Source organism: Alosa alosa, chromosome 21 (assembly GCF_017589495.1).
Source record: "Alosa alosa isolate M-15738 ecotype Scorff River chromosome 21, AALO_Geno_1.1, whole genome shotgun sequence".
NCBI classification, from domain to species: Eukaryota; Metazoa; Chordata; class Actinopteri; order Clupeiformes; family Clupeidae; genus Alosa; species Alosa alosa.
Genome location: NC_063209.1, coordinates 3,781,585 through 3,809,313, shown reverse-complemented (window position 1 = coordinate 3,809,313; position 27,729 = coordinate 3,781,585). Strand labels below are relative to the sequence as shown.

Sequence of the window (27,729 nt, the reverse complement as noted above, 5' to 3'; positions counted from 1 at the left end):
CCACCGAGATACTTGTAATACAACATTAAGACAATTTCGGAAGTTTTTGGCATCTTAATTATAGCATTCACGCTAGCATACCCTAGTACCCTATAGTATCTCTTTAAAAAACAATGATTTAGGTGTTCCCAAGAGTTGAACAGTAGTGTACACAAACCATTTCCTTATTTCAGGTAAAACTCATCAATTCCTCACAACACAGACACTTCTCTTTCACAGCGATATCGGTGGAAGCAGTGCAACCACAACAGGAATCTCAACAGAAGGGAAAGCGGGAACAAAGAAACACAAGCTTGTTTAGGGGGAAGCTGGTGTGGTTTTCCAGTACCATACACACCATTTTCAACAAACAGAGATTCATTAAAAATAAATATGCCTTTTAAAAATCGTACTAGCGGCTACAAATGCTTGTATGTATAGTCATTTTCAGTAAGAAAGTATATAGCTACTGCCATAATATCTATAATTTCCATGTATATATGATATACATATATATTTATATATATTTTAGATCTATAAGCCAGAATAGTATTAGATTTCCTATATCACCATTTCTTATGAACTTAATATTATTATTATTATCCCTGATGGTTTTGGACTACATGATCACTCATGTGAGATTGACCTATTAGCTAACAGCTAATATGGTATGCATACCATAGAAATACTGTACATCCATGCTTGCCCTCAAATAGCCCATTTAGAACCCTCTGCTTATAACTCTGGGGAAACTCATTTCACATGGAGCTAGATGTTTTGTTTCTGTCGATAGTTATGGGGTTCACCTATTCACATTCACTCCAACAATTTGATTCTCTCTCAATTTCAAGATGGCCAGTCATCTTATGTCAACAATGTGCAATAAAAAAAAGTCTGTATACATAATAGTTCATCTTACTCATCCGAGTGTTGATGTGTCCTTTCAAAAGAGAAAACCAAACCAACCACACCCACACAAAGACATGCGCGCACACGCACACTCCTACTCTCAAACATTCCTTTTGTACAAAGCAAAAGGTAATAGACAAAAGTGGACAGCAAGAACACTATATGGCTAAAGCATTTTGTCCATCTCCTGGCTAGGAAGTGAGCATGCATGAAGACCCCATGTTAGATCTAGGATGGCTTTTTCTCTTCCTTCAGTAGAAGTGCTTTACGGAGCCCTCCACTCACCAGGATGATCACAGTGCACACAACTTGCATGGAACTGTTGAGTTAGCCGGTTTGCTGTTTGGCCAACTCTTACCTCAACGATGCCATGTCCAGCAAGTAGCACATTGGGATTGTTCCAGCAAGGGGCATGAAAAAAAAAATCAGATAGTCCAGCACAAGAAAACGAAGAATCCTCTGAGGTGTCCAAACTGGGGTCCTACTGGAGCAGCCCTGTAAGAACTGCTCCATTCCAGTACGGCTGGCTTTCTCTTAGGCCTCCACTGTGTTCTCCATCTTGGACCCTTTCGCATTTCCTCTAGCACTTGCACCGTTTTCAATCAATGTCTTACCTACTGTTCTCAACAGGACTTGATTGCCAGACAAAATACAGAGTTAGGAAAGATTCTCAGTCGTAAATAGCCATTGCTATACATGCGTAACCATTGGCCTGTTCCAAATATCTGTCCTCAAAGCCAAAGCATTCTTCTCATCTGGCAGCATGGTACTGGACTGAAGAAAGTAATATATGAAATGTTCAGACTCACATAGACAGAATTCTCTCACACACACACACACACACACACACACACACACACACACACACACACACACACACACACACACACACACACACACACACACACACACACACACAGGTTGAATCTGCTGAAATGCTGATGACACGCGTAACATTCCTTAGTGGCCAGAGTCGTCCCAGGCGAAATCGTTCTTCTGCTTGGCCAGTTTGCGCACCATCCGCTCCAAGTCCCTGCGCAACTTCTGCTCCTCCTCCAGATGCTGCTTCATCAACTTACTCTCCTGCAGCAGAACCAGCAGAGGAATGCCACATCATTGGACCTAAACCCACTGAGGTCAATTCAACACTAGTGTCCTAAATGAAAAGTAAGACGAGGTCTTTACCTTTTTCAGTTCATGGACCTCGTCCTTCAGTGCATACACAGCATCAACAAGGCTTCTGTGGAAGACGGGACAGTTTAGTTCCAAAAAGAAGAACATCTACACAAGCCCTCTTAAATATCTACACAAGCCCTCTTAAATATCTAATTCATAAAGTCAGGGCCTTTTAAAAAATGGTCTAAACTCCTTCCAAATGAGAATACAGGTCAAGGCCGTTGGCATGTGAGAGATGGGAGCCATGCGATCCTCACTTCTCCTCTGTCACCGTCTGTCCATTGCTCTTCATCTCCTCCACTATGATCTTCTCTTCATCTGGCAGTAGAACCTGTGGGATACTCCCTTTCCGAACAGCTACACACACACACACACACACATTGTTACCAACAAAACTGCCTCTCAATCAAAATCATAGATCAAAGTATAAGCAAATGTTATCTCTGTGCTTTCTACTCATCTCCTAGCTCTAGAAAAGGGTGGGCGAATACTGCACCTGGCTGAAAACCAGGTGGCTAATAGTAAGGGGTCTGGTACACTGGTAGCACATGCGCAGTGTGTGTGTACCTGCGGTGGGCTGAAAACCAGGTGGCTAATAGTAAGGGGTCTGGTACACTGGTAGCACATGCGCAGTGTGTGTGTACCTGCGGTGGGCTGATAACCAGGTGGCTAATAGTAAGGGGTCTGGTACACTGGTAGCACATGCGCGGTGTGTGTGTACCTGCGGTGGGCTGAAAACCAGGTGGCTAATAGTAAGGGGTCTGGTACACTGGTAGCACATGCGCAGTGTGTGTGTACCTGCGGTGGTCTGATAACCAGGTGGCTAATAGTAAGGGGTCTGGTACACTGGTAGCACATGCGCAGTGTGTGTGTACCTGCGGTGGTCTGAAAACCAGGTGGCTAATAGTAAGGGGTCTGGTACACTGGTAGCACATGCGCAGTGTGTGTGTACCTGCGGTGGTCTGCTGAAGGCTGGCCCCGGTGCAGTACGCTTCTATCACCTTCAAGATCTGAGCGTCCTCCTCTAGAGCTACTGTGCCTGCACACACACACACACACACACACACACACAGGTAGGCACAAATACAAACAATAACAAATATTTTGTCACAAACTACAAATACTGGCCCATAAAATGTAACAAAATAAAATACAAAATACTGATGTGAAAAATGTATTTAATTAAAATACAAGTAATTAGTCATTTGAAATGAAAAAAATATCCACACAATAATCATGGTATACCAACTTTTTAAAAAGAAACTACAAGGCATATTATTGAAAACGTAAGAGAGACAAGAAATACTATTTTCTGATTGGCTGGCAGAGGGCTATTAATTCTGTACATTGGGGCTCCTATGAAGGATATCTGGTAAAAAAAATGTAAACAGCATCCAATATCAATGATTGAACTGACAAGAAGCAAACTTTGCAACAGTGGAATCAACTGTAACATAGCACAGTGTTTCTTAACTGGTGGGTCGGGACCCAAAAGTGGGTCGCGGAACCGTTCTGGGTGGGTCGCAGAGCTTGTGGTTAAAAATAAATAAAAAAAAATCGGCAATTTAAAATGCTACCTTATCAGATCTAATATTGGACCTTTATTTTGATAAACTTTATTCGTAGCCTACATATCAATCATTGCCATCACATGAGAGCATGAAACCATCAAAACTAAAATGCCACATGGAAACAAGGCACCCCTGTCAATGTCATACCTGTTGAGTACTTTGAAAGGTGACATCAAGAGTTGAAGACTTCACAAATGTAGGCTAATGCCAAACATCTGCATGTTCCAAACAAGTAAGCCTACAGGGTCGCGACTTTATGAACATGGGAAATTATTGGTCCCAGAGCAGTTGAGAACCACTGACATGGCATACTACCATCATTTCCATAACCAAGGAATGTAGAACAACAAATTTAACAGGTCGGCCTCTTTTTAAACTGAACTGCATTTCCCTTTTTGTGCTATAAACGCATGCCTATTGCCTACATAAATGACTGGCAACATGGGGGACAAACAGAATCCCCAAGAGAGCAATAGAGCTGGGTAATTTACACTTTCCAACTCGGCGGATTTACGAGACAACCCGAAAGCACCATTACTTTGGTCACATTGTGGATATACTGCAAGAAAAAGGAAAAATGGGTTTACATTTTATGCTGTCCTTCCAAAAGGGTAATGAAATTAGTATTTGTATGGACAAATTATGGACACCACTTAGGTCAACTTTAGAGCTGTATATAGGGAATTGCCCAAGGGATATCATCGGGCAACCACCCTATTCTTATGGAGTAACCCCTAGGCAACAAGAAACAACAAAGAAAAACCAACAGAACCAGGTTCACCATAATTCTGGCCTTTGGCTCCCGGCTTATTGTAATGGTTAGTATATTTAACTGAGTGATGAAAGGTTGGCTTATTAGAGAAAAAATGAGTTCTTAAGTATTTAAGTATTTGAAATACTCTAAATACAATCCCTCAAAGTATTTTGTTACAAACTACATTCGATTGGTTCCAATCCTGCAAAATACAAATAAAGTAATTAAATACGTATTTAAAATACATATAATTAAAATACTGCCTATGTCTGCACACACACACAGACGAACACACACACGCACGCACACGAAAACAAAACAACCAGAGGGACTCATAACCTGTGCAGATGCAACACCTGCCTGAGCAGCAGCCACAGCAAAGGCTCCTGTGCCTGACTCATCGCTCTGACTCTAGACACTCCGTGACACAGGTGGCCTTTCAGCAAACAAGGGTTTCAGGAGAGCTGCGCTTACTTTTGCGGAGCGAGAATTCATCATCGGACTGCTTTCTCTCCTTCCTCTTGGGGAGGAATTTCTTCATAGGCCGCGGGCTCTTACTGGAGTCCTGTGGAGGAGGGCATCAGGGTCACACTGAGAAGCAGCATCACAACCACACCAGAGCTCAGACAAGCCAGCGCTGCTATTCCCACAACACTGGAACAGCATGTCAACCCTTCCAGGACAGCCAGTGTGGAAAAGAACCCTACAGCCAGTCAGTCAAACTCACTTTGATTCATGTAATCATACAATTATGTGTGAGAGCTGCATAATGCACATAAATGATAGCTAAATAATGCTGTATTTTAGTACAGGAAGAAAAGTCGAATGTATAAGTTTGCCATCTAACCATTTGTTAATATTTCAAGAGATTCATTTCAACACATTATGTGTATAGTTATAAACAACCAGACTTAAATGTCAAAATTACTATTTCCTTGAAACTATCATACTCTTGTTTTTTTTTTAAATTGTGTCTTATAGTGATGATGGAAGTTTTTTCACACTTATCACAAGTCCATGTACACTTTTACAAATTCTTCAATCTTTTGGGCAAAATGCACAACCACCAAAACCCTTCACACTTCACCCAAATGTGACTCATAACCATAGCCATAACCATAACCATAGCATATGCTCTCTCTAATAACAGTACTTGTTCTACTTTTGCTGGGGGTTATTTACTGACTAGGAGAGGAATTAATGAAATTTTGAGGGGGTGGTGACTGAATTAATTATTTGTATCAAAACAATGTAAAGTACACAGTTTTGCTCACATTTTTTACTGATATAGTGTATGTGAGAAAATGGATGTGATATTGGGACAAGTGTGAAAATGATAATCAATCAAATAACATTAATCAATTATATTTCATGATTAGTCATCTCAATCCTCAACAGTAAAGGTTTTTACCGGAATTAAACTGTAGAGGCTATCCTGTATATCTTTATGTAATAATGCTAAGCCTATTCTGGCTTACATACGAATAGTTTTGTAGTAATGTAATTGGAATTGTGGATTGGATTGCGTTTTTGCCTGACAGTGATGAATGACAAGCTGTTCCCACATTACCTTGGTCATGACCATAATGCTGAACATGACCCAAAAGCTGTTCAATGTTATAGTGCATCAACTGGACAAATGTCAAGATCCACTATCCCATGGAGGGAAAGAGACAGTTAGTTTAGTCACAGCACTGGGCCCTGCAGAAGCCACATATAGGCACAGACACACACAGGAGCTTTATCTTTCACATACACCCACGGCATGGACACCCACATACACAGTCACTGTGAAACTGACTGGTGATGCACTGTCAAAATTGGCTTGTTGACTCACTGACTGTCACCTTATTGGCCATCTTGTAGTTGAGCTAAACAAGCTGGTAAATAAGTGAGACACACACACACACACACACACACACACACACACACACACACACACACACACACACACACACTGTGTGTCAGAAAGGGTGGCAACCCAAACATGACAGTCTCCAGTAGCACTAAATAGAGGGCGGGAGGGGATGGGTGGGGCTTCTGTGGAACTGGGGGAGTCGGCGGAGATTGACATCTGTGGTGTTCTGTTTTGGGCTGTGATGAGCAGGGGGTGGGAAAGAGCGAAGGAGCAGCAAACAGGAAACAAGCGACCTGAGCAAACCTGAGGAGGGCTGGGGGGGGACGGGGGAAAGCAAGCATGCAACGAGCACAGTGAGCACAAAACCACACACACGATGACTCCCACATAAGACAACAACACACTCACAGATCTACCCTTACCTTCAGGATATAAGACATCCTCTACAGAGGCCGGAGTGGAGAAAGAGAGGGAGGGAGAGAGAAAGAGAGAGAGAGAGAGAGAGAGAGAGAGAGGGAGAAAATCGGTGCATGAAAAAAATGGAATGAGAAAAGACATGGTGGAGTGAACAGTGCATTCCCAGGCAAACCTAAAACCCTCACACGGATGATTTCTGGTGTGACTGCTAAGACATAAAGAAATTAAGAGATAGAGAGTGAGTGAGAGAGAGAAAAAGAGAAAGAGAGAGACAGAACAAAGGAGAGAGGGAGAGACAGATAAAGACAGAAAAGAAGAGAGACCCATGCAACTCATTCCAGGTGACCTACAACTCCCTTTCCAGATGTACATTTTATATTGCTTAAAACCTGATGCCGTGTGAAGAAAAAGGTATCCACAGATACCACGTTGCCACTATCCCAATGGGAAACTCCTGGATTTGCTTCAATGAATGCTTAGTTGAAAGGACTGTAATGTTATGCTCCTACTGTATGAAGGTATCTGGGCCTAGCTGGGACTGATGAAAATGAGCTAGCTTGATAACTGATGCACTCCTGGTATATTTGGCACCATTCAGCTATAAAAGCTGTTCTTGCATATTAGTGGGGGTTTGTAAATCAGACTGAAACCTCAAACACCTTTCCACAGCGAAACTGGGAACATTCATCAAAGTATTGAATTGTTTTATCTTGCAACATCGACATTGCAATATTGCCTCATTGCAACAAGAACACATATTTAGCACAAACCGCCTGCTCACAAACAGCTGATGAGCACAGAAAGGACTGAGGTCTGATCTGATGCTAATTAACACCCACCCACCATAAAGGGCTTCCAACGGACACCCGTTATCTTCACCGCAACCAGAGCACAACAAAGGGTTGTAGTGTCAACAAGTAACATACATACTCGGTGCGCTCTACCAGTAAATGCACATTTCCGTAGATAGACCCCAGACAGCAATTAGAGAAGAAGTTTGTAGCTTGACCTCAGACCTCTCTCTCTCTCTCTCTCTCTCTCTCTCTCTCTCTCTCTCTCTCTCTCTCTCTCTCTCTCTCTCTCTCTCTCTCTCTCTCTCTCTCTCTCTCTCTCTCTCTCTCTCTCTCTCTCTCTCTCTCTCTCTCTCTCTCTCTCTCTCTCTCTCTCTCTCTCTCTCTCTCTCTCTCTCTCTCTCTCTCTCTCTCTCTCTCTCTCTCTCTCTCTCTCTCTCTCTCTCTCTCTCTCTCTCTCTCTCACATGTTTTTTTTCTCTCTTTCGCTCTCTGGGACCGTCAGAGCTGTCACAACACATCCCCACACTCTCAACAGCTTGGCTGACCACGGCATTTCCCCAACTTACAAGTGTGTATGTGTGTGTGTGTAAATAGAGAATGTTGTACCTCTTTGTAGCCGAGGGCAGCCGAAGGCTTGAGGGGGGGTGCAGGCCTGAGGCAGCTGAGGGACCAGGGCTTGGGGACTTTGGGGGGCTCGAGGGGCCCTCGATTGGCCACGGGAGTGCTGAAGGTCTGCATGTGGCTTTGGTGCGTTGGGGTCCCTACCATACTCATGGGCTTACCTTCCCCAGCCTACGAAACAGTTAACAAAGCAAAGCCAGAGTTCAGAGGCAGAGTTCAGTTGGAGGATTACTCAAAAGTCAATTCCTACTAATCTGAAAACTAAAACTCCACAGCGCTCTCTGTGTAACTAGCGGTATGACAATGACAGATGACCCGATTTCCATGCCATGCCCCTCAGTCACTCTGATGTGGCGCTGCCCTGGTGAGTCAGTTTCCCCTGCTGCGTGAACTTGTTTACCGCCTGTTTATCGCCAGGATCTCTCACCTTCTTAATAGTGCCAACCGGGCTTCCGCCTTTGGTGAAGGTGTGCAGGTGCTCCAACCATTCCTGTAGCTCCTGCGGGCTGCTGCAGAACACTGTGGTGCGCTCCACACCGCCCCCTGCAGGACAACCAACACCAACGGTCAACGTCTAGGCATCAGCCACCTAAGCGACACCAGCCTCATTCGCATGCACTGTCTGTTCATCCAGCTCCCGCTTCAGGGAGCACAATGGGGTGTGCGTCATCAGGCCTTCGCTAAGTGTTTCTCCACTCACTTGCTAAATACTAAATCAAAGCTGTTATGCAAACGTACAGGTTCAGTGGTCCTAGCAAGGCCACATTTGAGCTGGCATGCAATCACAGAGGATGTAGAATGAGTGGTTGGTAGTGTCTGGTGAGATTAAATCAATCCAGTGAGGGTTTCATTTTTGGATATTACAGACCTGCGATCTCAAATGTGAAGACGCCGTTTTCTGCATCCTCGAGCTGTTTGGATACTGTTGTGTTGGATAATGCCATTCTTCCCTGTGGAAGACAGGAAGGTACATGACAAACTGGTCTAAGGAAATCTGTCATGGATTCAAAAGTCTTGAACAGTTTGAGCAGCAGGTCCTGGGCCACTTCAGATGGCTGAACCCAGGGAAGGACCGGAGCACACAAAAAACGTTTTCAGACTTTAATGTTGGTGCAAGCGACTAATGTTTCAGTATCCTTCCCAAAGTCAACACCTTCAAAAGTCTTAAAAAGTTTGTCATGCACACTTTCTATTTGAACACTGCACTGCCATGGCACTTTGTAGATGACTGGAGCGGACTATGGCTCTGACGAAGATGGCTAAAATTACCCAAGTGAAAATTTAGCACAAAATGTGTTAATCGTCAGCATAACGTTCGGAAATTACATGTTTTGGTGACAACTCCTCCTGTGACAAAAGCAATTTTATAAAATCTGTCCTGCTGTAAAATTAATTTTCACCACCACACCATACCATGCACCAGCAGTAGTGTCTGGCCTCTATTAACAGGAGGCTGGGACATGTGGAAGGAAGCGGTGAGAACAGTGGACAGCAGCTCGTTGGGGCCAGACCGGAGCTCCCAGCACGTCTGCCCTCTCGTCCCGGCTCTCACATCTCACACCAGGCTGGTGCTGGAGCCCAGCCAATCAGCTCACAGACCTCTCAAGGCAGCCATTAGGCCCTTTGTCTTCGAGTCTTCCTTCTTGAAACCTCAGTTTGAACTAAGCAGTAGGACTTTGCTACCGATGCGACAACTGTTCAAACTCATTATGCTTCTAAATCATTGTCTGATTGACTTATTTACCTTATGATATTATATAACTGACATATTTTCAGGTCTTATTGTGAGCCAAATGCTCATTTTTAGCATGTATTTTGTAACGTTCCTACAAAATGGCCAGGTACAATATAAAGTATAAAGTAGTATACACAAGTGGATTTTGGTATAAATATAGAATAACCATCCAGAAATTGCATGTAATTGTGTGTAGTTGAGGTGCTTTGAATGATTGGAGTGGTCGTAGTCATATTTGGACAAAAGTGTATCCATAACCATAACCATAACCATTTGGTAGATGCTTCTCATGTAGGATGGCACTTCTCATGGTCATGGACCACAGGGTGCATGACAGACGGAGACTGGGTGTGTGGACACCCACCTGGTAGATGAAGCCACTCATGCGGGGGCTGGCGGAGAGCATGACCAACACGTTTGGGAAGAGCATGAAGTAGCGCTCCTCCTTGTCCTGCAGGACACAAGACAGCAAGAGCCTTCAGACTGGAGAAAAGCAGGTGCGTCAAGCCTCATCACAAAAGAGCACCACATGACCACAAGGAGCTTCAAGACGCATGTGGGAACACAGGTAGAATCACCGAAACCCACACACACACATTCCACGCACACACTCACATCAAACAAAGGTCAATGCACTTTCAAACGACGTCTGTGAAAAGTCAGGGCCACTTTGCTTGATGAAATATCCTACCTTTGCTTTCGAGTGAGTTTTTTTTTTTTTTTTTTTTTTTTTTTAATGCAACCAAGTGAGAACTATTGGGTTGGGCAAAGAGAAACAAAAAGAGAGGGAACACATTTGAATAGAGTTGTCAGGAACACAAAGTTCCAAATTTGTGTCAGTACACAGCTATTAGAACTGTAAGCATTCTTCCTTCTCTCATGAGCTCCAATTCCAGTCAGACACAATCTGTAGTACCCCTACTCAGGACCACAGCTATAGGTGGTGAGGTTTCTGTTCTATATTTGACTGGCAGTAGGCTTCAGCCTGGTAAACGAGGAGCCTGACAGTCACTTTTTCCATTTTCTGTCAGGGGGACTTAATCATCTTCATTGTTTCAGTATGACAACATACGGCATATACTAGGACACTCTTGCTTGAAATTTCGGAGACTTCTTGTCTTGTCCAAATAAATTAAGCGGACTTTTTCAAATCTTGCCAAGAAAACTTCTATAAAAAATAACTGTTAGTTTCCTTGGCATGTTCCATTCACCTGAGCCTCAGTAGCACTTTCAGTGCCATGATAGGGCACAGAGCACAACTGCTGACTGTGTGAAAGTTAACAAGCACACACTGGTGGCAACCACGTGTCTGCAAAACAGCCTCTGTGGTCGGATCACACCATGTTCCCCACTCCCTGAGATTCTGGGGAGTGGGTGTGTGTGTAGGTGGGGGTGTTTGCACGATCGGCTCTCACCTCGCTGGTGCCACTCTGCACCTGCACCTGGGACATGTAGGACACCTGGCCCAGGGACTTCATGCTGTCGCCGTCCCAGCCCCGCACCGGCTCCGACAGGATCTGCAGCTCCAGGTTCTTGCGCTTACGCAGGTCCTGACACTGCATCTGTGGGCCAAAGCAAGGGCATGAGCGGCAGGTGTTTCACATGAGCGATTAATCCTCTTACACCAATCACCACATCAAGTGCAAACAAAGACCAGGGAGTAAGGAAAATGATCAAACAGAATTCAGAACAAGTATACATTTCAGGGAGAATTTGCAACAAAACTGCAATACTGCAAAACCAATTAAATTGTTTGGTCATGTCTTGTTTGTTGTGTCGCTTTCCCTTGGAGCACATTGGGCCAGTGCTTGTCACATGAAATGTGCTACATAAATAAAGTTGACTTGATATGATTTAAATTTTCAAATGTGCCAAATTAGTGGTTAAATCTGGTTGTTAAATCGTGATGGCGATAATTCTTTCTCCGGATCCAACTGGTCCCAGAGTTGCTTGTTTTTTCCCATAGACAGTAAAAATTTTGCTCTGAATTGTAAAAAAAATATATATTTTTCGGGTGCCTGGACGTTACCTGTGATTATATCATCCAGCTGCATGGCTACACTAATGACTGTGTTACAGTATTACTATATTAGGGTTATGTGGCTTTTTGTTTTACTCTCACTAAAATGAAGGTGATGGTGAAAAGGTTTACAGGCTGTGAAAACCGTCTGGCTGTGCTAGTAAACCTTTTTGGACCAAAAAAAAAAAAAAACTGTTGGGCCCGTGGCATCAGACTTAACCGAATTATCAACTATTTACCTGACTGGAACCTGACTAACCAACTGTTTACCTGATGAACTACTGGATTTGAAAGCTACACAAAGTGCTCTCCATCAACCTTAAAGGGTTTTACAATGCAATACAAACAAAGTGATGGTCAAATGTTTCATATCACTCAACTGCTGAATACCAGATCAATTTTCCATTTGGTGGAATGGAATGTTTTTTTATTCAGTCATTTCATAGACCTTCGCTGACCATGTTTAAATCCTAGTTTGAGATGTCCCATGAGTGTTCAGAGGGAGGGCGGGGTTCCCCCTCCTTGACAGGAAAATGCTGCAACAATGCAACCGCATTACAGTTAAAAGACAGAGAAAAGAAACTTAGGTAAGCAAAGGCGAATTTAAAGAAAATCCTTCCAGACACGTACAAACTTCCAAACAGCCCAGAGTCAGGTGATTCACACTACCCTCTGTCTCACATACCCTTCTTCCAGCTGATGAAGAAAATGTGCAGTCCACACCTCCACTCCGTTCCATCTTGTATGGAACAGTCAATGAGGGAATCAGATGAACGTTTTGGACACAATTACTGTACGTCACAGTGTCTCATTTCTTCAGTGCATCATTTTTCAGTGTCTAATTTTTTCAGCGCATCATTTTTCAATGTCTCAAAAGGCTTACTGGCAATTCAACCTCTTGGCCTACTGTATCATTTGAACTCTACTAAAGTAGTACACGGTCATACTATACTGTTTGTGTTAAATCTGTAGACCTTAGTATACACCTACAGGTCAGACATAATCCATGTAGGTTTTATTGGATGTGAAAATGACTGTCTTGTGCATTAAAGTGAATTCTCTCCAGTCAATAACTCAGGTGGACAGCCCACATATCCAGAGGATAATTAGGCACTGCTGTCTGGAGACAGGTCACTTAACACAGAGCTGCAGGAGATTAGCAGATTAGCAAAGGTGTCTGAATACTGAAACTATACGCACCACGAGGTTCTTGAAGGCAGTGTTTGCTTTCAGGATGTCACTGTAGTCAGGATGGGCTTCCTGAAGAACAGAAGAGCATCAGTCATTTGATAAAATCACAACAGGATGTCCCTATATACAACTTGATTGACTGATAACTTGAACAACTCTCTTAAAAAAAGTTCCATGAGTAGGGGGTGGGGTTGGCCGGTCTTACCTCCACGTGTCTCTCCAACTCCTGCAGCAGGGTGGGGTACTTGTCCAGCCTCATGAAGGGCTTGCTGAGGCTGGTGGTCAGGGTCAGAATACCTGGGCTGCTGGCCCCCTGGCTCTCCATGAACTTGTCCAGCTCCTCACTGCCAACATGGGGAGGAGCCCATAAGGTCAAACCCATATGACAAGCAACACAGACAAAAGCTACTGATCTGATTTTTTATAGGGGACTGCATGGAGGCATAGATTGAAATCATGCAACTGTCACAGTCTTACTAAAAGACAATGAACTGCATACTGAAAAACCATGAGCTTGTCCCCTTACTCAGCGTGACAAATGACCCATGGCACTGGGATCACCATGGCACCATGCCCCTCACTTTATTTAGTTCTTTTTATCCCAAATGTTGCATGTAATGTAAGCATGCATTTAACAGATAAAAAAAAAAATCAAACTGAACATTACACATTTTACTGTACTGGTTAGAAACGACCACTTCTTGGAACTGGTTCTTAAGATGTATGAAGAAATGTGCTGACATGTACTTAAACCACCACGACACACTTTCATGGCCCACTGACCCACCACAACGTATGCTAATTACAGAACAGCAGCAATAATGAAGACAGCTCCTCTCTAACTACAAATGAAGCTACTTAAATATAAGGTGTTAAAACATGCAAATTAAGATAACATAATTTCAAATGAGGTGCTACAGCTCAACTTTACATTAAGAATCAATTGGTGTGGCTGCAAATACTTATTGACTTCCTTGTATTAAAACATGCACATATAAGGTCCTCACTATAAGGGCTGAGGTTGCTACTGTTGCCCGACAAGTACATTGTTCTTTAAATCTACAGGCACTTCATCCACACTTGAGCAGCGCCATCTACTATGAGTATTAACAGAAAAACAGGCAAAACTAAAGGGAAAAGGAAAATTGCTTCACAAACCAAAGAAAATGCAGCTATGAACCCTACTGGTTAAATCAATCACCACATTTCCACAGATGTGAAAAAGTAAAAATGAAAGTCATGTGAAGGCATTAGCCCACAACTGCTTTGGCAGACACACTGCATCTTGCAACGTCATGTAATAAAGTGAACTCATGAAACGGGTGCTGATACCGGGTCATTTATCATGTGAGACCTCTGCAGAGAGTGAGGAGGAACGAGAGGCTGCAGAAAAGGTTGCGAGTGGGGGTGCAAATGAGCATGCATAGAAATCACAAGTGCATCTTCCTTGCCTTGTTCAGCCTAAACCACAACTATAGATATCCTGCTCACTGAGCAGCGGCTTCCTGTGTGTGTGTGTGTGTGTGTGTGTGTGTGTGTTTCTGTGTGAATGTGTGTATGCTTGTGTTTGCATGCTTGTGTGTGTGTGTGTTTCTGTGTGAATGTGTGTATGCTTGTGTTTGCATGCTTGTGTGTGTGTGTTTCTGTGTGAATGTGTGTATGCTTGTGTTTGCATGCTTGTGTGTGTGTGTGTGTGCCTGCGCATGTATATATGTATGTGCTTGCGTGAGTATGCTTGTGTGTGCTTCTGTGTGTGTGTGTGTGTGTGCATATATATGTATGTGCTTGCGTGAGTATGCTTGTGTGTGCTTGTGTGTGTGTGTGTGTGTGTGTGCGCACTAATCTTCTAGCCTCTCCACTCCTCTCCCTTTCTGTAGCGAGGCTGTGCATTGCTACACGCAGACGGCCTGGGTAATGGGGAGAAGGAAGGGAGAGAGCAGCTTCATTATGACAGAACAAAAGCCCCATAGATGACACGCGGCCCCGGCGAGCATGGCAACCGCTGCCCAGGGGATGGCATGCTGGTGGCGAGCGCCAGCGGGCTTTAGAGTGAAAGAAGAACGATTCCACTTCAGCACTTCTTTGGAAAGGCACTGAGGGCGGTGTGGGATTCACACTGGTGACCACTGACCACTCAGATTAGAAGTGAACTGTGGCCGACTGCAGGCTTCTCAGAGCTCAGGGTTTCCGCTGCAGCTTTGGGACTCTACAGACTGGTAGAGGTGTTGGGCAAGAGCTGCCCTCGTGTAGTCTAGAACAGGATGCTGTTGATGTGACTAACAAAACATCTTCGGAGGAAAGAGGTGTGCACTCACACAGGTTATACTATGGGGAAATCCTGACACCTAGTGGACATCTAGCAGATTTCATTCTTTTTAGATAGATTACTTTATTGATCCCCAAGGGGAAATTCAAGAATTTTTTTTTAAACTTTTTTAACAGTTCATCCGTCTTTTACATTTAGTGTCTACTTTCTGGTGAATGGCTGTCCCAGTAAAGAGATGAAGGTGGAGACTCTATATTCATTCTTTCACCACACTACAATAGACACATCTAAAATCAAGACCACAGAGTTACAGTGTGAACAGAGCCCTTGTGTAAAAGTGTGAGGCACTAGGGTGTAATATCGCAAGTGAAATCTTACAATCTCAGTCCATCTCAAATAAAAACTGAACTACTGTACAGCAAAGCTCTTCACGCCACTGTGAAGCCATAAGCTGGTCATGGCCAGAGACACAATAAAGAGAAGACAAATCACGGGGGTCTGGAGAGTCTGTACAGCCATAGATGGCAGATCTGTGACAAAGTCCTGGTGTGCATTATAAAGAGATAATCAGTAAAAGCCTAAATGCCCTTTTGCCTCCCCTCAATATTATGTTGGTATTATAGCAATTGCTGCACAGCGATAATGTCTCAATAATCTCTTTAAAAAGACCAAAACATTGTTGTTGTTTATATTAGTTTTAAATGGTGATTAAAGCTATGTAGCTTTAACATCTGTCTAAACATTCTATGGAGTCATATATCTCTCCTCATTCCATATAGACAGATAGCTGTCTGCAGACATTGCCAAGACATAGCTGTACGAGTACAAGTTAGGATGATCAGTACGAGTCGTCCCTGTGCTTATGTGACAGACTTGGTTGAGTGAGTGTTGGCCTGTGTGAGCACTGACCTGTGATCAGTGAGCACACAGACAGCGGAGGGGTGGCTGGAGCAGTAGGACAGGTAGAACGTGCGGATCTGGCACATGAGGTTGAGATAGCAGGCGCCCAGTCGTTGCTGGCCCTCTGGAACCCTGAAGGGATGGGAGAGGGTGGGGTGCGGAGGAGGTCAAAGGTTAGTTTTTATGTCAAACTGCCATCCAACAGCCAACAATCATCTTATCAATGACAATGCTGCTTTGCATTTTGGCATCGCTGTGAATCATGGTTATGTATGAAACACTACATTTAAGCATCACAGAACCACATAACAAAGATCATCACATAATGAGCCAGAACACCAGTATTAACAGAAGAACAGCTAATGTATCTATAATGCAAGATGTACATATTTCATTTTTAGAGGTGACGTTTCCATTTGAGTGCTGGGATGCATTTCCCTGGCTATAAATCTATAGATGACAGGAACGTCTGTCTGTTTGTTATTCGACAGGCAGACAGAGCGACATGTCACTACAATGATGAATCATTCCACAAAATGGTTTGTCGTTTCTATCAGGAAGTTATTCAGTAAGCTTAACAAAAAACATTAACTCAAATAGCTGTTAGGCTTATGTCATTTTGATCTTTAAAAATCTCACATGCAGCCATGCCTAAATTCTGTTTACTGTACATTAATTATAGGCTAATATATTATAATATAATATGCAGTATTCATTATTGAATGCTTAGCTGGAATTATGTTATTCCTTGTCATCCTATTTTTAAAGCAGACATACCTGCGGGCATGTAATTGGGTTTTCTACAGGAATGGCATGTTTGAATGGGCACTGCACACTAGTTATTTTAATTTCATAAAAGGATGGATGGGTTTGACACAGTACCTAGGAAACAAGCACACTGGCTTAGAATGTCCAAGCAAAGAGGGAAATGTCTTCTTTTGAAAAACTATTGATAATGATGTAGGACACAGCAAGAGGACAGATACCTGGCCAACAGGTAACATATGTTATTACACCTTTGTAAAAACACCTTTGTGCTTTTGTATGTGGTTTTGAAAGTTTATGCATTGGTTATCATCATTTCCCTAAATTCCTCCAACAATGTGCAAACACTAACAAGCAGTTCCCCATCTGGACCTCATGTAAACCAGCTGGCTGTGATGTCAAACTGTAAATGCTGTTTGTAAATGCTCTTACCGTTTCTTAGGGTTTTGGAGCTGAATCACCTATTGTAGCTACAACAATGCATGTTATTTCTCTTTTACATGACCATATCCTATGCTTTAACGTTTTTCCCCCCTTCTGATTTTTGGGCAACAATTCCCAAGACACTGAAACACCGGGGCTAGGGATGTAATGATTACCGATATAATGGTAAACCGCTATAAAAATGTTGATGATAACAATTATCGTTTTCATTTCAAATATCATAATTATCACGGTTGATTACCATGGTATGGAAACCGTGTGTTTAATCCTTCCCAGCTTCATTTGAGCCTGCTTTTGACATACAGTAGGCCTGGTACAATGAAACAAAACTGGTACCCTACCATGTCTAATTGATGGATATAACTGAGATTCGGATTAGGCTACACCTGCTTTTAAAAGGCGGAACATTTTCACCACAAAAAGTGCACTGTATCATGTAGCCACAAAGTTCGTTTCGGCAGTCAGGATGTAGGCCTATGAATGTGAATGAAAATATGTCCTTCTCCAGTAGCAATAGGCCACCTTAAAATGCACCCGAATAAAGGGATCACATCTACTCAGTAACAACTATGAGCACTCCCAGGTGAAAATGAGTTCCAGCGTCCCCAATTAACTTTTGACACTTTTAAAAATACCGCGATAATACCGAAAACCGTGATAATTCTGGTCACTATAACCGTGAGGTTAAAATTTCATACCGTTACATCCCTAACCGGGGCACATGAAACTGTGTCTGCATGTAGCCCCACTAGACTGATAGAATAGAAGCCCCTTATATACCATGTCAAGTAGGTGTACTTGTGCAATGCAAATACAGACGTACATTTAAGTGTCTTAGTGACGTAATGTAACACACACAAGTTAGTGAATATGACTGGAGTGAATAGGACTATGAATGTGGCTTTAGCACCCAAAGAGAGAGTTGTGGTTTAGAGGAATTATATTATATATATATTAGATATATTATATATATTGGAGATTGGAGGGTATTGAACTGTCAGATTGGTTAGATAGGTCTATTTAATTAACGATCGTCACACATGTTGAGATTAGAGATTAGTTTGAATAATGACGTGAAACCTCTCTGAACTCCAAATATCAATTCAACACATTACTTTAATGACACAATGACATATTTATACTGTGTTGGACACCCTGCCATGATGTGTAAATGATAGGCTATTTGCAGCCAATATGGCCTCGGTATTTTGGCTATAGCCTACTGTCCTGCTTTGTTTTTCACATTGGACAGCGGAATGTCCCATTCCTACAATAAAGGGATGTTTGCATTTATTGGCCAATAGACAGATCAGAATTTAAGGCTGGTTGCACATGTGATTGGTTTCTTTAAATTCACTTTAACGGAGAGGTCTTGCACATTTTAGAGTCCCCGTCGAAGGCTTGACAAAGGCTACATTCCCGTTAGCGATACCGCTTCGCCGCGAAACGTGCACACAGAGAGTAAAATGTGAGAATAACGCATACTTGGTGCACTCTTCCAGGGCCACGCAGAGTCCTTGTTGAAAGCTAAGGATATCCTCCAGGTTCCCGATAAGGGTGGCACTGTCTGCACTGGACAGCCTGGAAGAGGACAAACACACATTCAGCCTGAGTGCCACCATTTATCACTGTGTCCGAGTAACTCAGCTGAATCTGACAGGGCTGCCTCACTTGTCGCTGGCCTGTAGGGGCCTCAGGTAGCAGCTGAGCACCGTCTGCAGCTCCTTCACAAACTCCCGCTCGTGCTCCAGGATGTCCTGCACCACCTGCCGCAGCGGAGGAGAAGAGGAGCAGCAGAAAGAGGAGGAGGAGGAGGACATTCATCAACTCCCATAAGGGCGTGGACCGCCACTCAGTCATATCACTCAGAACACATTGATTCTTGTGTTTCACAGCCCCGGGGACAGGGAGGGAGGGAGGGGGGGGGAGAGAGAGAGAGAGAGAGAGAGAGAGAGAGAGAGAGAGAGAGAGAGAGACTGACTCACCACGCTGTAGTAGTTCTTGGTTAGCTGAGGCACGTCAAACCCCTTTACAGCCTTGGGGGAGACTGGTTTGTCTGGAGAGAGCCAAGTGCAGAGGAGTAAATGAGCAGTAGTGGCAGTGGCACTCAAAGAAACTATTGTCTGCCTCCGAGCCCAGTCCATCAGCTTAATGCACTGCCCACACAGAGGGTGGCCTGGGCCATCCAATCCAGCTACACTCTGTTGTCAAGAGCATTCAAAGCTTTTACACAGGTTCACTTCAACAACTCCAAAGACATTCACCATTCATTAAGCAGATGCCCTTATCCTCAGTGCACTGGAGGTTTTTAGGGCCTACTGGCTACATCAGCTACTGCGCACACTGCCCACTCAAAACAAGGCCACAAAGACAAAGCCAAGTAAGTAAAAGGGTAAGGGAAAAAAGGAAATGACACAATGTCTACTGCCCAAATTTAGAGTCATAAACATTAGGTCTGGTCTAGACATCCCTCCGTCTGCGCCAACTCACCACAGGGCTTGATCTCGCGCACGTAGTTGCTGGGGAACCAGCCGGTCCTGCCGTTGAGGGTGCCCTCCCACCAGCCACCCTCCTCCTGCCGCGTCACGTGGATGAGCTCGCCCTTGTTGAACGACAGCTCGTCCTCGTTGTTCTGCTTGAAGTTGAAGCGGGCCTTTACCATCAGCTGACCATTTCCTCCACCTCCGCCGCCGCCGCCGCCGCCGCCTCCTCCTCCTCCTCCTCCACTGCCCCCATTCTCAGCCATTTCCTACCCAATCATAGAGAGGACAGCCCTCAGGTCAAACACAGCCGTTTGGCTTCTTCTGGACACAGTTTTCCCTCATCCAGCCCAAGCGGAAGGAAAGACAAACGTGCATGCGTTCCCAGAGCTTCACAACGCCTTATTCAGCAAGTTGTCTTCAGCTAACTGCATGTATAAGGAGATGTGACTGAAACAAGATGCCAAAAGAGTCATTCGCTCACCACTGCTGGCTTCGATTGTCTGCGCAGGGACCTGGACCTGGAGGCGGACTGTGTGTGTGTGGACGGGAACTGGCTGCTTGCTGATCCGCTAGACTGGGAACATGACCGCTCCGTGCCTCGATCTGTAAAAAAAAAGAAAAAAAGAAAAAAAGAAATAAAAATAAACAACAACAAAAACAATACATGAATCCAGCAGACAGACATGACATGTCTATCCCCTCCCCCCGTGCTGCCCACTGTCAGGGTGAGGAGGCGGAGTGCAGTGCTGCTGACTATGGGTGCAGCTTTCCAGTTCACTGGGGTTTTCAACATTACTCTACGGGCTGTTATTTGCCAGATGTCCTCCTAGGGAAAGGCAGCCCAGATGTCGACAGTGCTTCGGTTTTCACCTCAGTTCCTCCAAAACCCCCTACCAACACCCCCAGAAGTCAACTGCAGTGCTCACGCAACCTCAGCTTCTGGGAGCACCTGTTCTCTGGCCTACATCACTCAAGTTGAAGTGACCACAGTGCTAAGGGTTGATTGCTGGGTATCTGAGAACATTCCTCTCTTTAGAAGTGAAGGACACATCCACACCGTGCCTTGGTGAGCATAAACTGAGCCCTGATTTAGTGGGACTGTTCTTCAAATACTATATAAAATGTTGTTTTTCTTAAAATGAGAAACACAAAAGTCAATCCACCCAACCGGCATCAGACCATTTAAGTATTCCTTAACATTCATTATTCACTCAACTTTATATGTCGAATATCTCCAGAATTCAGTTTCACACTTCAATTTTTTTATCCTCGGGATAAATAAAGTTTTTTTAATTTGAATTGAATTGAATTCAATGTCATGAGTGAAACAGACAGAGATCAAAAGGAGAGTAGTTTACTGAGCCTGGCTTATGGATTTCTTTCAAATCTACTGCGAAACAGATACATAAAAACTGATCACGGTAAGCACTCATGGTGCTCCATTTTGCATTTAAAACTTACATACTGATCTTTAAGTTAACCATTCTATCTTGGCTGCCCATGAACCTATAATTTAACATGGGTAATAATATGTGGTCACTAAGAATGGTATGTGAACCAACTGCCTGTTTGGATCTTGAGACCTGTTTTTCCCTCTCTCTCTATGTGTGTGCATGTGTGTGCATGTGTGTGTGTACGTGTCTACAGTCTGCTCCGTGCCCTGACAGAACGTTTTCTTGGGCGAGTCAGAGTGAGCCTCGTGCTGCCTCACTGCTCCATCACGCAGCATCAGCGCTGCCCGCTCTCGCCCGGTCCCGCCGGTCCTCTCCTGCCCAACACCGGGCCCTCGCTCATCCCCTCCACACCACCACAGCCACCCCGACAAGCTGGAGGGCTCTGACAGCACAGCGCTCACCCAGCTCCAGAAAGGGCCGGATAAACGGCCAACGACATTCCACTATGCAATTAGAGGCTGCCAGCGACAGCGGTTTCATCCTCTTCCAGTGACTCAGGCTCCGACTACAAAGGGAAACACGGACTAGGAGGAAAATGTATATCAAAAAATGTTTAAAAACCCAACCTAATACTCCAAATTAAATCTGCACCAGGGGCATTTAATCTGCTCTCACTGACAGGAAGGCGCTCCACTCTGACATCTCCGCTTAATCTCATTTCAATTAGGTGGGCAGGCAGTCAAGCTATTTATACATACGTTTTAATCGCCACCACATGGAAAGGAGGATTAGCATGATGTCCAATTAGAGAACAGGACACCGTCACCGTTTCAAAGGCAGCTGTTGTCCAGGGGTGCTCGGGGCGGTTCAGAAACTTCATGGTTATGGGTGGGGGAGCCGAGTCGTGAGTCACCTAATCTCAAACAGCCAGGACTCAACTGACAGCGAGCTCGAGCTCGTGCACAATGCGCCCATTTTGTGTGGCTGAGCTGAATGGGCCACTTCAGCAAAACAGCCTAATTCAATTCTTCCTCAAGTCTCCTCATTCAGGCACTGGATGGAAATGCTTTTGGGAAAGCGGGTTGGGGTGTGGTTGTCGGGAGGCAGCACTCACAGATCTCACCTCAGCCAATGACGAGTGGTGGCTACGGGCCATGGTATTTTTTCCCTCCTGCGAGCAGCAGCTGGCTGCCTGGACAGGCCCTGATGGAACGGAGCTTCGTGGAGCCTGTGGCAGAGCTCACAGCTGCTGGATTAGAGCATCCAGTGCAGCACACGGTGTTAAGCTGCGTCGCTCTCGACACAAATAAAAATAACAACACAACAGGCTGAGGTGGCTGCTTCGCAGTCAGCAGGGACATGTGACCGACATCACAGGGTTCAGAAGGGAGTTTGTACAACTTGATTAGTTTGTGTAGCTGCTTGGCTATTCCACCAGGGAATAGTTTCAAGTGAAAACTTGCAAGAGGCCACGGCATGTGACTCTCGCCTGTGAATGCTTCCCGGAGGCTATGGGAGAATGATTAGGATCCTGATAAGGACCAAATGCGCAAAAACTAGTAATGAGCAATGAGTACAATGATTCACATTGCCATTTGAAAGCAAAATATAGTCACATAGTCACAACATCATATACTGTCACCTATATCTTTAACTAACTGTTGATACTTGAATTCCCTCTAGTATCAACAGGTAGTTAAAGATATAGCCATTTAACACACTTTTCACATCTCATTGCTAGACACAAAGCACTCTTCTTATGTTGGCTGGGTAATATACAATGTACAGGACTGCGTACAATAGACAAAAACAGTCTGGGATTCATCACAGCAGTAAGAAACTTTCTGTAATAGATATTTCATTTTCGTATTACTAAGAGGCACCAAAAACAGGCCATGGACTGTAGAAATCTCATTTGTTGACTAATAAATAACAATGAGAGAAGTTAGGTGATATAAGGCCCTGAATGAAATTAAACATTTCACCAAATGAATTAGGTCACATGCATATGATATGAGCAGTACATTCTTCTTTCCCCCTGACAGTAACTGCATTTTTTAGCCCAGCATGTCTTGACAAGTAGCTGCACAATCACAAACTGCAGTCAAGGGCCAATAGGGAGCAGCTTGTATCTGAAGGGTCCTATTGGGAGTTTAGCTGCTCCCAGCAACCTTCCTGACAGCCACACAAAAGTGCCAATGGACACCAGCCTAACGCACAAGAATCATTCAAACAAACACACCGGGGCTCATTATGCTGTGATTTGATAGCAGTTCTGGACAACAGTTGAAGACCTACCCTGAGTGGCGATATTCACTGCCAAAAGTGTGTTCAGGACTTTGCCAAAATTCTCCCCTGTATACAGGTCCTCTGGATCAAAGCCCTAGGGATGAAATAAGATTAGTCAATATTTGAGCTGCGTCTGGAAAAAAGATGACTGCTGTTATGACTACACAAGTGAGGATAATGAAGCAGAACAAAAATCATAAGGTCTTGTGGTGTTAAGTCCAAACAATCAAATTGGTCCAGATGAGAGGGAACTAATGAAATAGGAACCACTGAAGTAATACTGAGAAATACTCAGAAATACTGACGAAAGCCAAAACAAACCAAAACAAAGATGGCTGCCTTCAAATGACCCTAGTTTCACAATTTGTTTTATCCAAGTAATGAGTATGATTGGATGAACAGACCCCTTCTGGACAATTGGCACAGACAGCTATCCTCTTTCCTCTGGGGAATACGGTTTAACATTTTGAATAAAACATCTTAAATACAGAGTTATGCGAGCTGGCCACAGACAGCCCTGCCCCGGCACTATGTGAAAGCCACAGCTGTGGATTTGAATTTGGACTGAGAACAGTACAACACCACAATGACATAACTGTCAATGCATCATCTCTCAAGTCAAACTGGTCTTTGAAGCTTAGTGTCCATGCTGATAAATTCATTAACTCCACTTAAATGGAGCAATGTGGCATCTGACAGTTAAGGAAAGCCATCTAAATACCAGTTTTCGCTACAATCAAAATGTGATATTGCTAAAATGGCTGAAATGAGACATTGTTGTTGCTTGTTAGAGCTATGTATAGAGTAAATACTTGACTAGAAGCTTGTAGCCATTGCTAGGCTGCTTCCTGTTTCTGCTGAAATACAGCAGAAGTGAAAGTTGTGTGACTGAGTCTCTTTGTCTAGGCACATGACTCGTCTTCACCATGTGTTTGCCACAACTGGGAAGATTAAACCTTATGCAAAACATGCTTCAGTTAGCCTAATCTGAATGGCCTCATCTTGAAGTTCTCAGCCAAATTCACCATTGCCAGTTAGCCTCTGTGATAACTGAGAAGCCCCCTCAGGAATGCTGCCTCAATCTGGCAACAGAAAAACAACCACATGCCTCCTTGTCAATATGTCCAGTCAGATGTTCCTAGTAACAGTTTAGAAAGGTTTCCAAGGGTCCAATCTAAGAGTTCTCTACACTTCACTTGATTTCACAGAGAATGTGATTCTACTTTTAAATTCACTACTGGAAAATGCTTCAGTGTGGAACTGGATGCCATCTCTTCAGCCCTTCTTTCAAAGGGTGTCACCAAGCAGTGCCTAGCTGAGCACAGCTGTCTGAGAGGCAGATTTTCCAGCCCTGGTGTGTCTTCTGCCATTGACCACTTCTCTTATAAAACATCAGAAGAACCATGCCCACGGTCACTTACTGTTTTAAAAGATGCCTTTGGACTCCTAACTGCTACAGATTACAGCGCAACCACAAATTATGGGGGAGATCTGAAAACAGGAGCGAGAGCCCTGCCTCTCTCCTAACCAACCATCACCACCACATGTGCCCAGTTTCCCTTGCAGCAAGATGGGATCATGATTCAATAGCTTTTTATAATACTTGCATTTCCTCTGTGCCACAAGAAGTGAGCAAGGCCTTTCTGTGCTATGTATCTGTCCACGTCTAAAGCCTAGCCCATGGATTCAGGCAGGGAACACCAAGTTCACAATATTACTAGTTTACAGTGCAGAGTGGACACACTGAAGACATGTTCATGCATATTTGATCCAAGAAGATGGAGGGTTTATTAGTGTTCTATGTGAGGAGGGTGTGGCAGCACATGGTCCACTCCAGAGACTTATCAGGAAACAGTACTGTGCTTGAGAGATGCTGGAAATAACTCATTATAGGACTGCGTGAAATAAACGACTTCATCTGATACAACTCTGCCAACATAACAACTAAAGCTTACAGAAAACAACAGATGTTTATATATTGCAATAGGCATGTCTATGCAAAAAGTCTATATTTATAGCTGAGGTGAGTGATCTATGAAATACTAATAGTATAAACAAACAGAACTGAAGTACTATAAGCGCAGAAATCAGTGCACCATAGAGGGTTATTTTTCATGCTGAACAATGTGCTAAAAAGAAAAGTTAACAGAAAATGCAGTATTGCCTTTATAAATGTGAGGGCAAGTTTATATGAAGATTATTGGAATGAACCGTAAAGTATTGATCACGTCAGGAGCAATGTAAGAAAGTAAATAACACTGATATATTATAGGTCTATCAGCAAACCTCTACAGATTTAAACACAAGCAAACCTTTGACACTACATGTAAACGAGGGAAAATATACTCAAGGTCTTAACCATAGCCTTAGCCAGCTAACTGCTGGAGTTGGAGTTGTACAGCAGAAGAGCATCACTTACCTCAATTTTCAAAGTAGAACATCCTTTTAAAAACTCCCGAATGTTGGCAATACAGTCTGACTCGTTTCTGGGATCTGGGCAGTACTGAAAACAGCGTTATATAAATAAATAATAATAATAAAAACACAGCAGCTCACATAAACAAGAATTTAGGAGTCAAAGTCACCACTGGGACAGAGCGAACGATATACAATTGTGAGATGCATCCACCCGACATCTTTTAGAAATAATACGCTATGCGCAAACAAATCAAAATTATTTTGGATTGCCCCACTACATGTCCCGACCATACGGTTGTTTGGCTACTCTCTCCTGCATCTCCACCACTCGTATCGATGAACTGTCGCACCAGGAAGAAAAGGTTCAAGAGAGGAAGTGACGATAACTTCACCACCAGCACGCAAACTGAAACGTCTAACTTCTTCAGTATTTTAGCCAAACACAAAACTTTTTCATCAAGAAATTAGATCAAGACAAATACCTATTAATAATTAAGGACATTGTCATGTGTTCTAATTAGGTATCATTGGTTGGATTATAAAACTGCTGTGTTAATCTTCTAGAGCACTTATAGTGATATGCACATCCGTGTTAGGCCTCTTAAGTGCACAGAATTCACCACTATTATTGAATAAAATAATGATTAAGGCTCCACCAAAAGGACCCTTGGTTTAGCATTCAGGGTCGGCATGTTTTGATCTCTCTCAGAAGTAGCCTAGTGTAGACATAAAGAAAAAACAACGGGGCTTTGACTACACCCACGTGCAGATAAGACCGAAAATGATTCTTCTGTGCTTAACAGCACACGCACCACCTTTTTGTTTGTAATGTTTACACACAATCTTCTATGAAGTGCAACCCGCAAACAGCTCCACGAGCACAGAGTACAAACTGATGCATCAGACACGTATATTTTTATGTATGAACTTTGACAAGTAGCCTAAGTGAAATTGCTTCCTCTGCAGATTGCGGAACATATTTTTATCCTTGGGACAGGAAGCGTTATAGACATAGAAGTTAAACATTCCGGAGCGGAATGCATAGGCTACTCCTCTGTATTTGTTTTACCATTATGCAGTTAATGGAATCCCAATAAACAAAAAACGTAACAAACTATACCCGAGTTGTCGATCCTACTTTTTTCGCTAGGTATGAAAAAATGCAAGCTACATCACGTGCCAGTTATTACATAGGTTGATGAAGTTAATGTATAGGTCATCCCAGACATGCCAACGTATTCATTTTATGTAAAGAAATCTAGGTCACTAATAACTGCTTACCTTTGGGTTCGTTCCGGGTAGAAGCCGTTCTGTGAGCTTACACAAGACGACCCCATCTCTCAGACACGATTTCAGAAATTCTTCTGGATCGGCAATGTTCTTTTTAGGGGAATTCAGTACTCCTAATGATATTAGCCACGTTACGGTTTGCTCCTCGGGATTCATCGCTTCTGTAGGCCCGTCTGTTCATAAGATACAGCTGCCCAAGCAGCAACGAGTTTTGCGCGCAGTTAGGAGGCAAAGCACATCCGTGACACTTCTGCTTTCTTTTCCCCTTCACGAAGGGGTTGAGGGCTCACGCCCGCTTGACAGGCCACCCACATTCACGCGAGCATCCCAGCCTCCTCCTGTGGTCCAATGATGCAACAAGTGTTTCAGACACACCGACCTCACTAATGGCATACTTCTCTCGCATCCCTCACACCTGCATCATCTCCATAGCCGAAATGTACCTCAAAAGGATTA

General features: G+C 43.7%; 1 protein-coding gene across 4 annotated transcripts; it reads right to left on the bottom strand.

Moving 5' to 3' along the window:
• arhgef6 (Rac/Cdc42 guanine nucleotide exchange factor (GEF) 6) lies at nt 1-27,574 on the bottom strand. Of its 4 annotated transcripts, none has more exons than XM_048230595.1 (22): nt 27,265-27,574; nt 25,985-26,068; nt 23,575-23,659; nt 20,364-20,485; nt 19,890-20,148; nt 19,385-19,455; nt 19,071-19,165; nt 18,885-18,980; nt 16,200-16,322; nt 13,230-13,368; nt 13,034-13,093; nt 11,229-11,375; nt 10,178-10,264; nt 8,947-9,028; nt 8,506-8,621; nt 8,064-8,249; nt 6,670-6,690; nt 4,864-4,954; nt 3,017-3,103; nt 2,322-2,421; nt 2,074-2,128; nt 1-1,971 (listed from the first exon to the last, which is right to left on the bottom strand). In XM_048230595.1, exons 1-22 carry the CDS (start codon nt 27,427-27,429, stop codon nt 1,849-1,851), a joined length of 2,394 nt encoding a protein of 797 aa, XP_048086552.1. In that variant the 5' UTR covers nt 27,430-27,574; the 3' UTR covers nt 1-1,848. The 4 variants fall into 4 exon arrangements, with proteins under 4 accessions (XP_048086552.1, XP_048086555.1, XP_048086554.1 ...); XM_048230598.1 differs by lacking the exon at nt 27,265-27,574 and adding an exon at nt 26,151-26,319; XM_048230597.1 differs by lacking the exon at nt 27,265-27,574 and adding an exon at nt 26,176-26,319.
• Between the last annotated feature and the right edge of the window lie 155 nt (nt 27,575-27,729).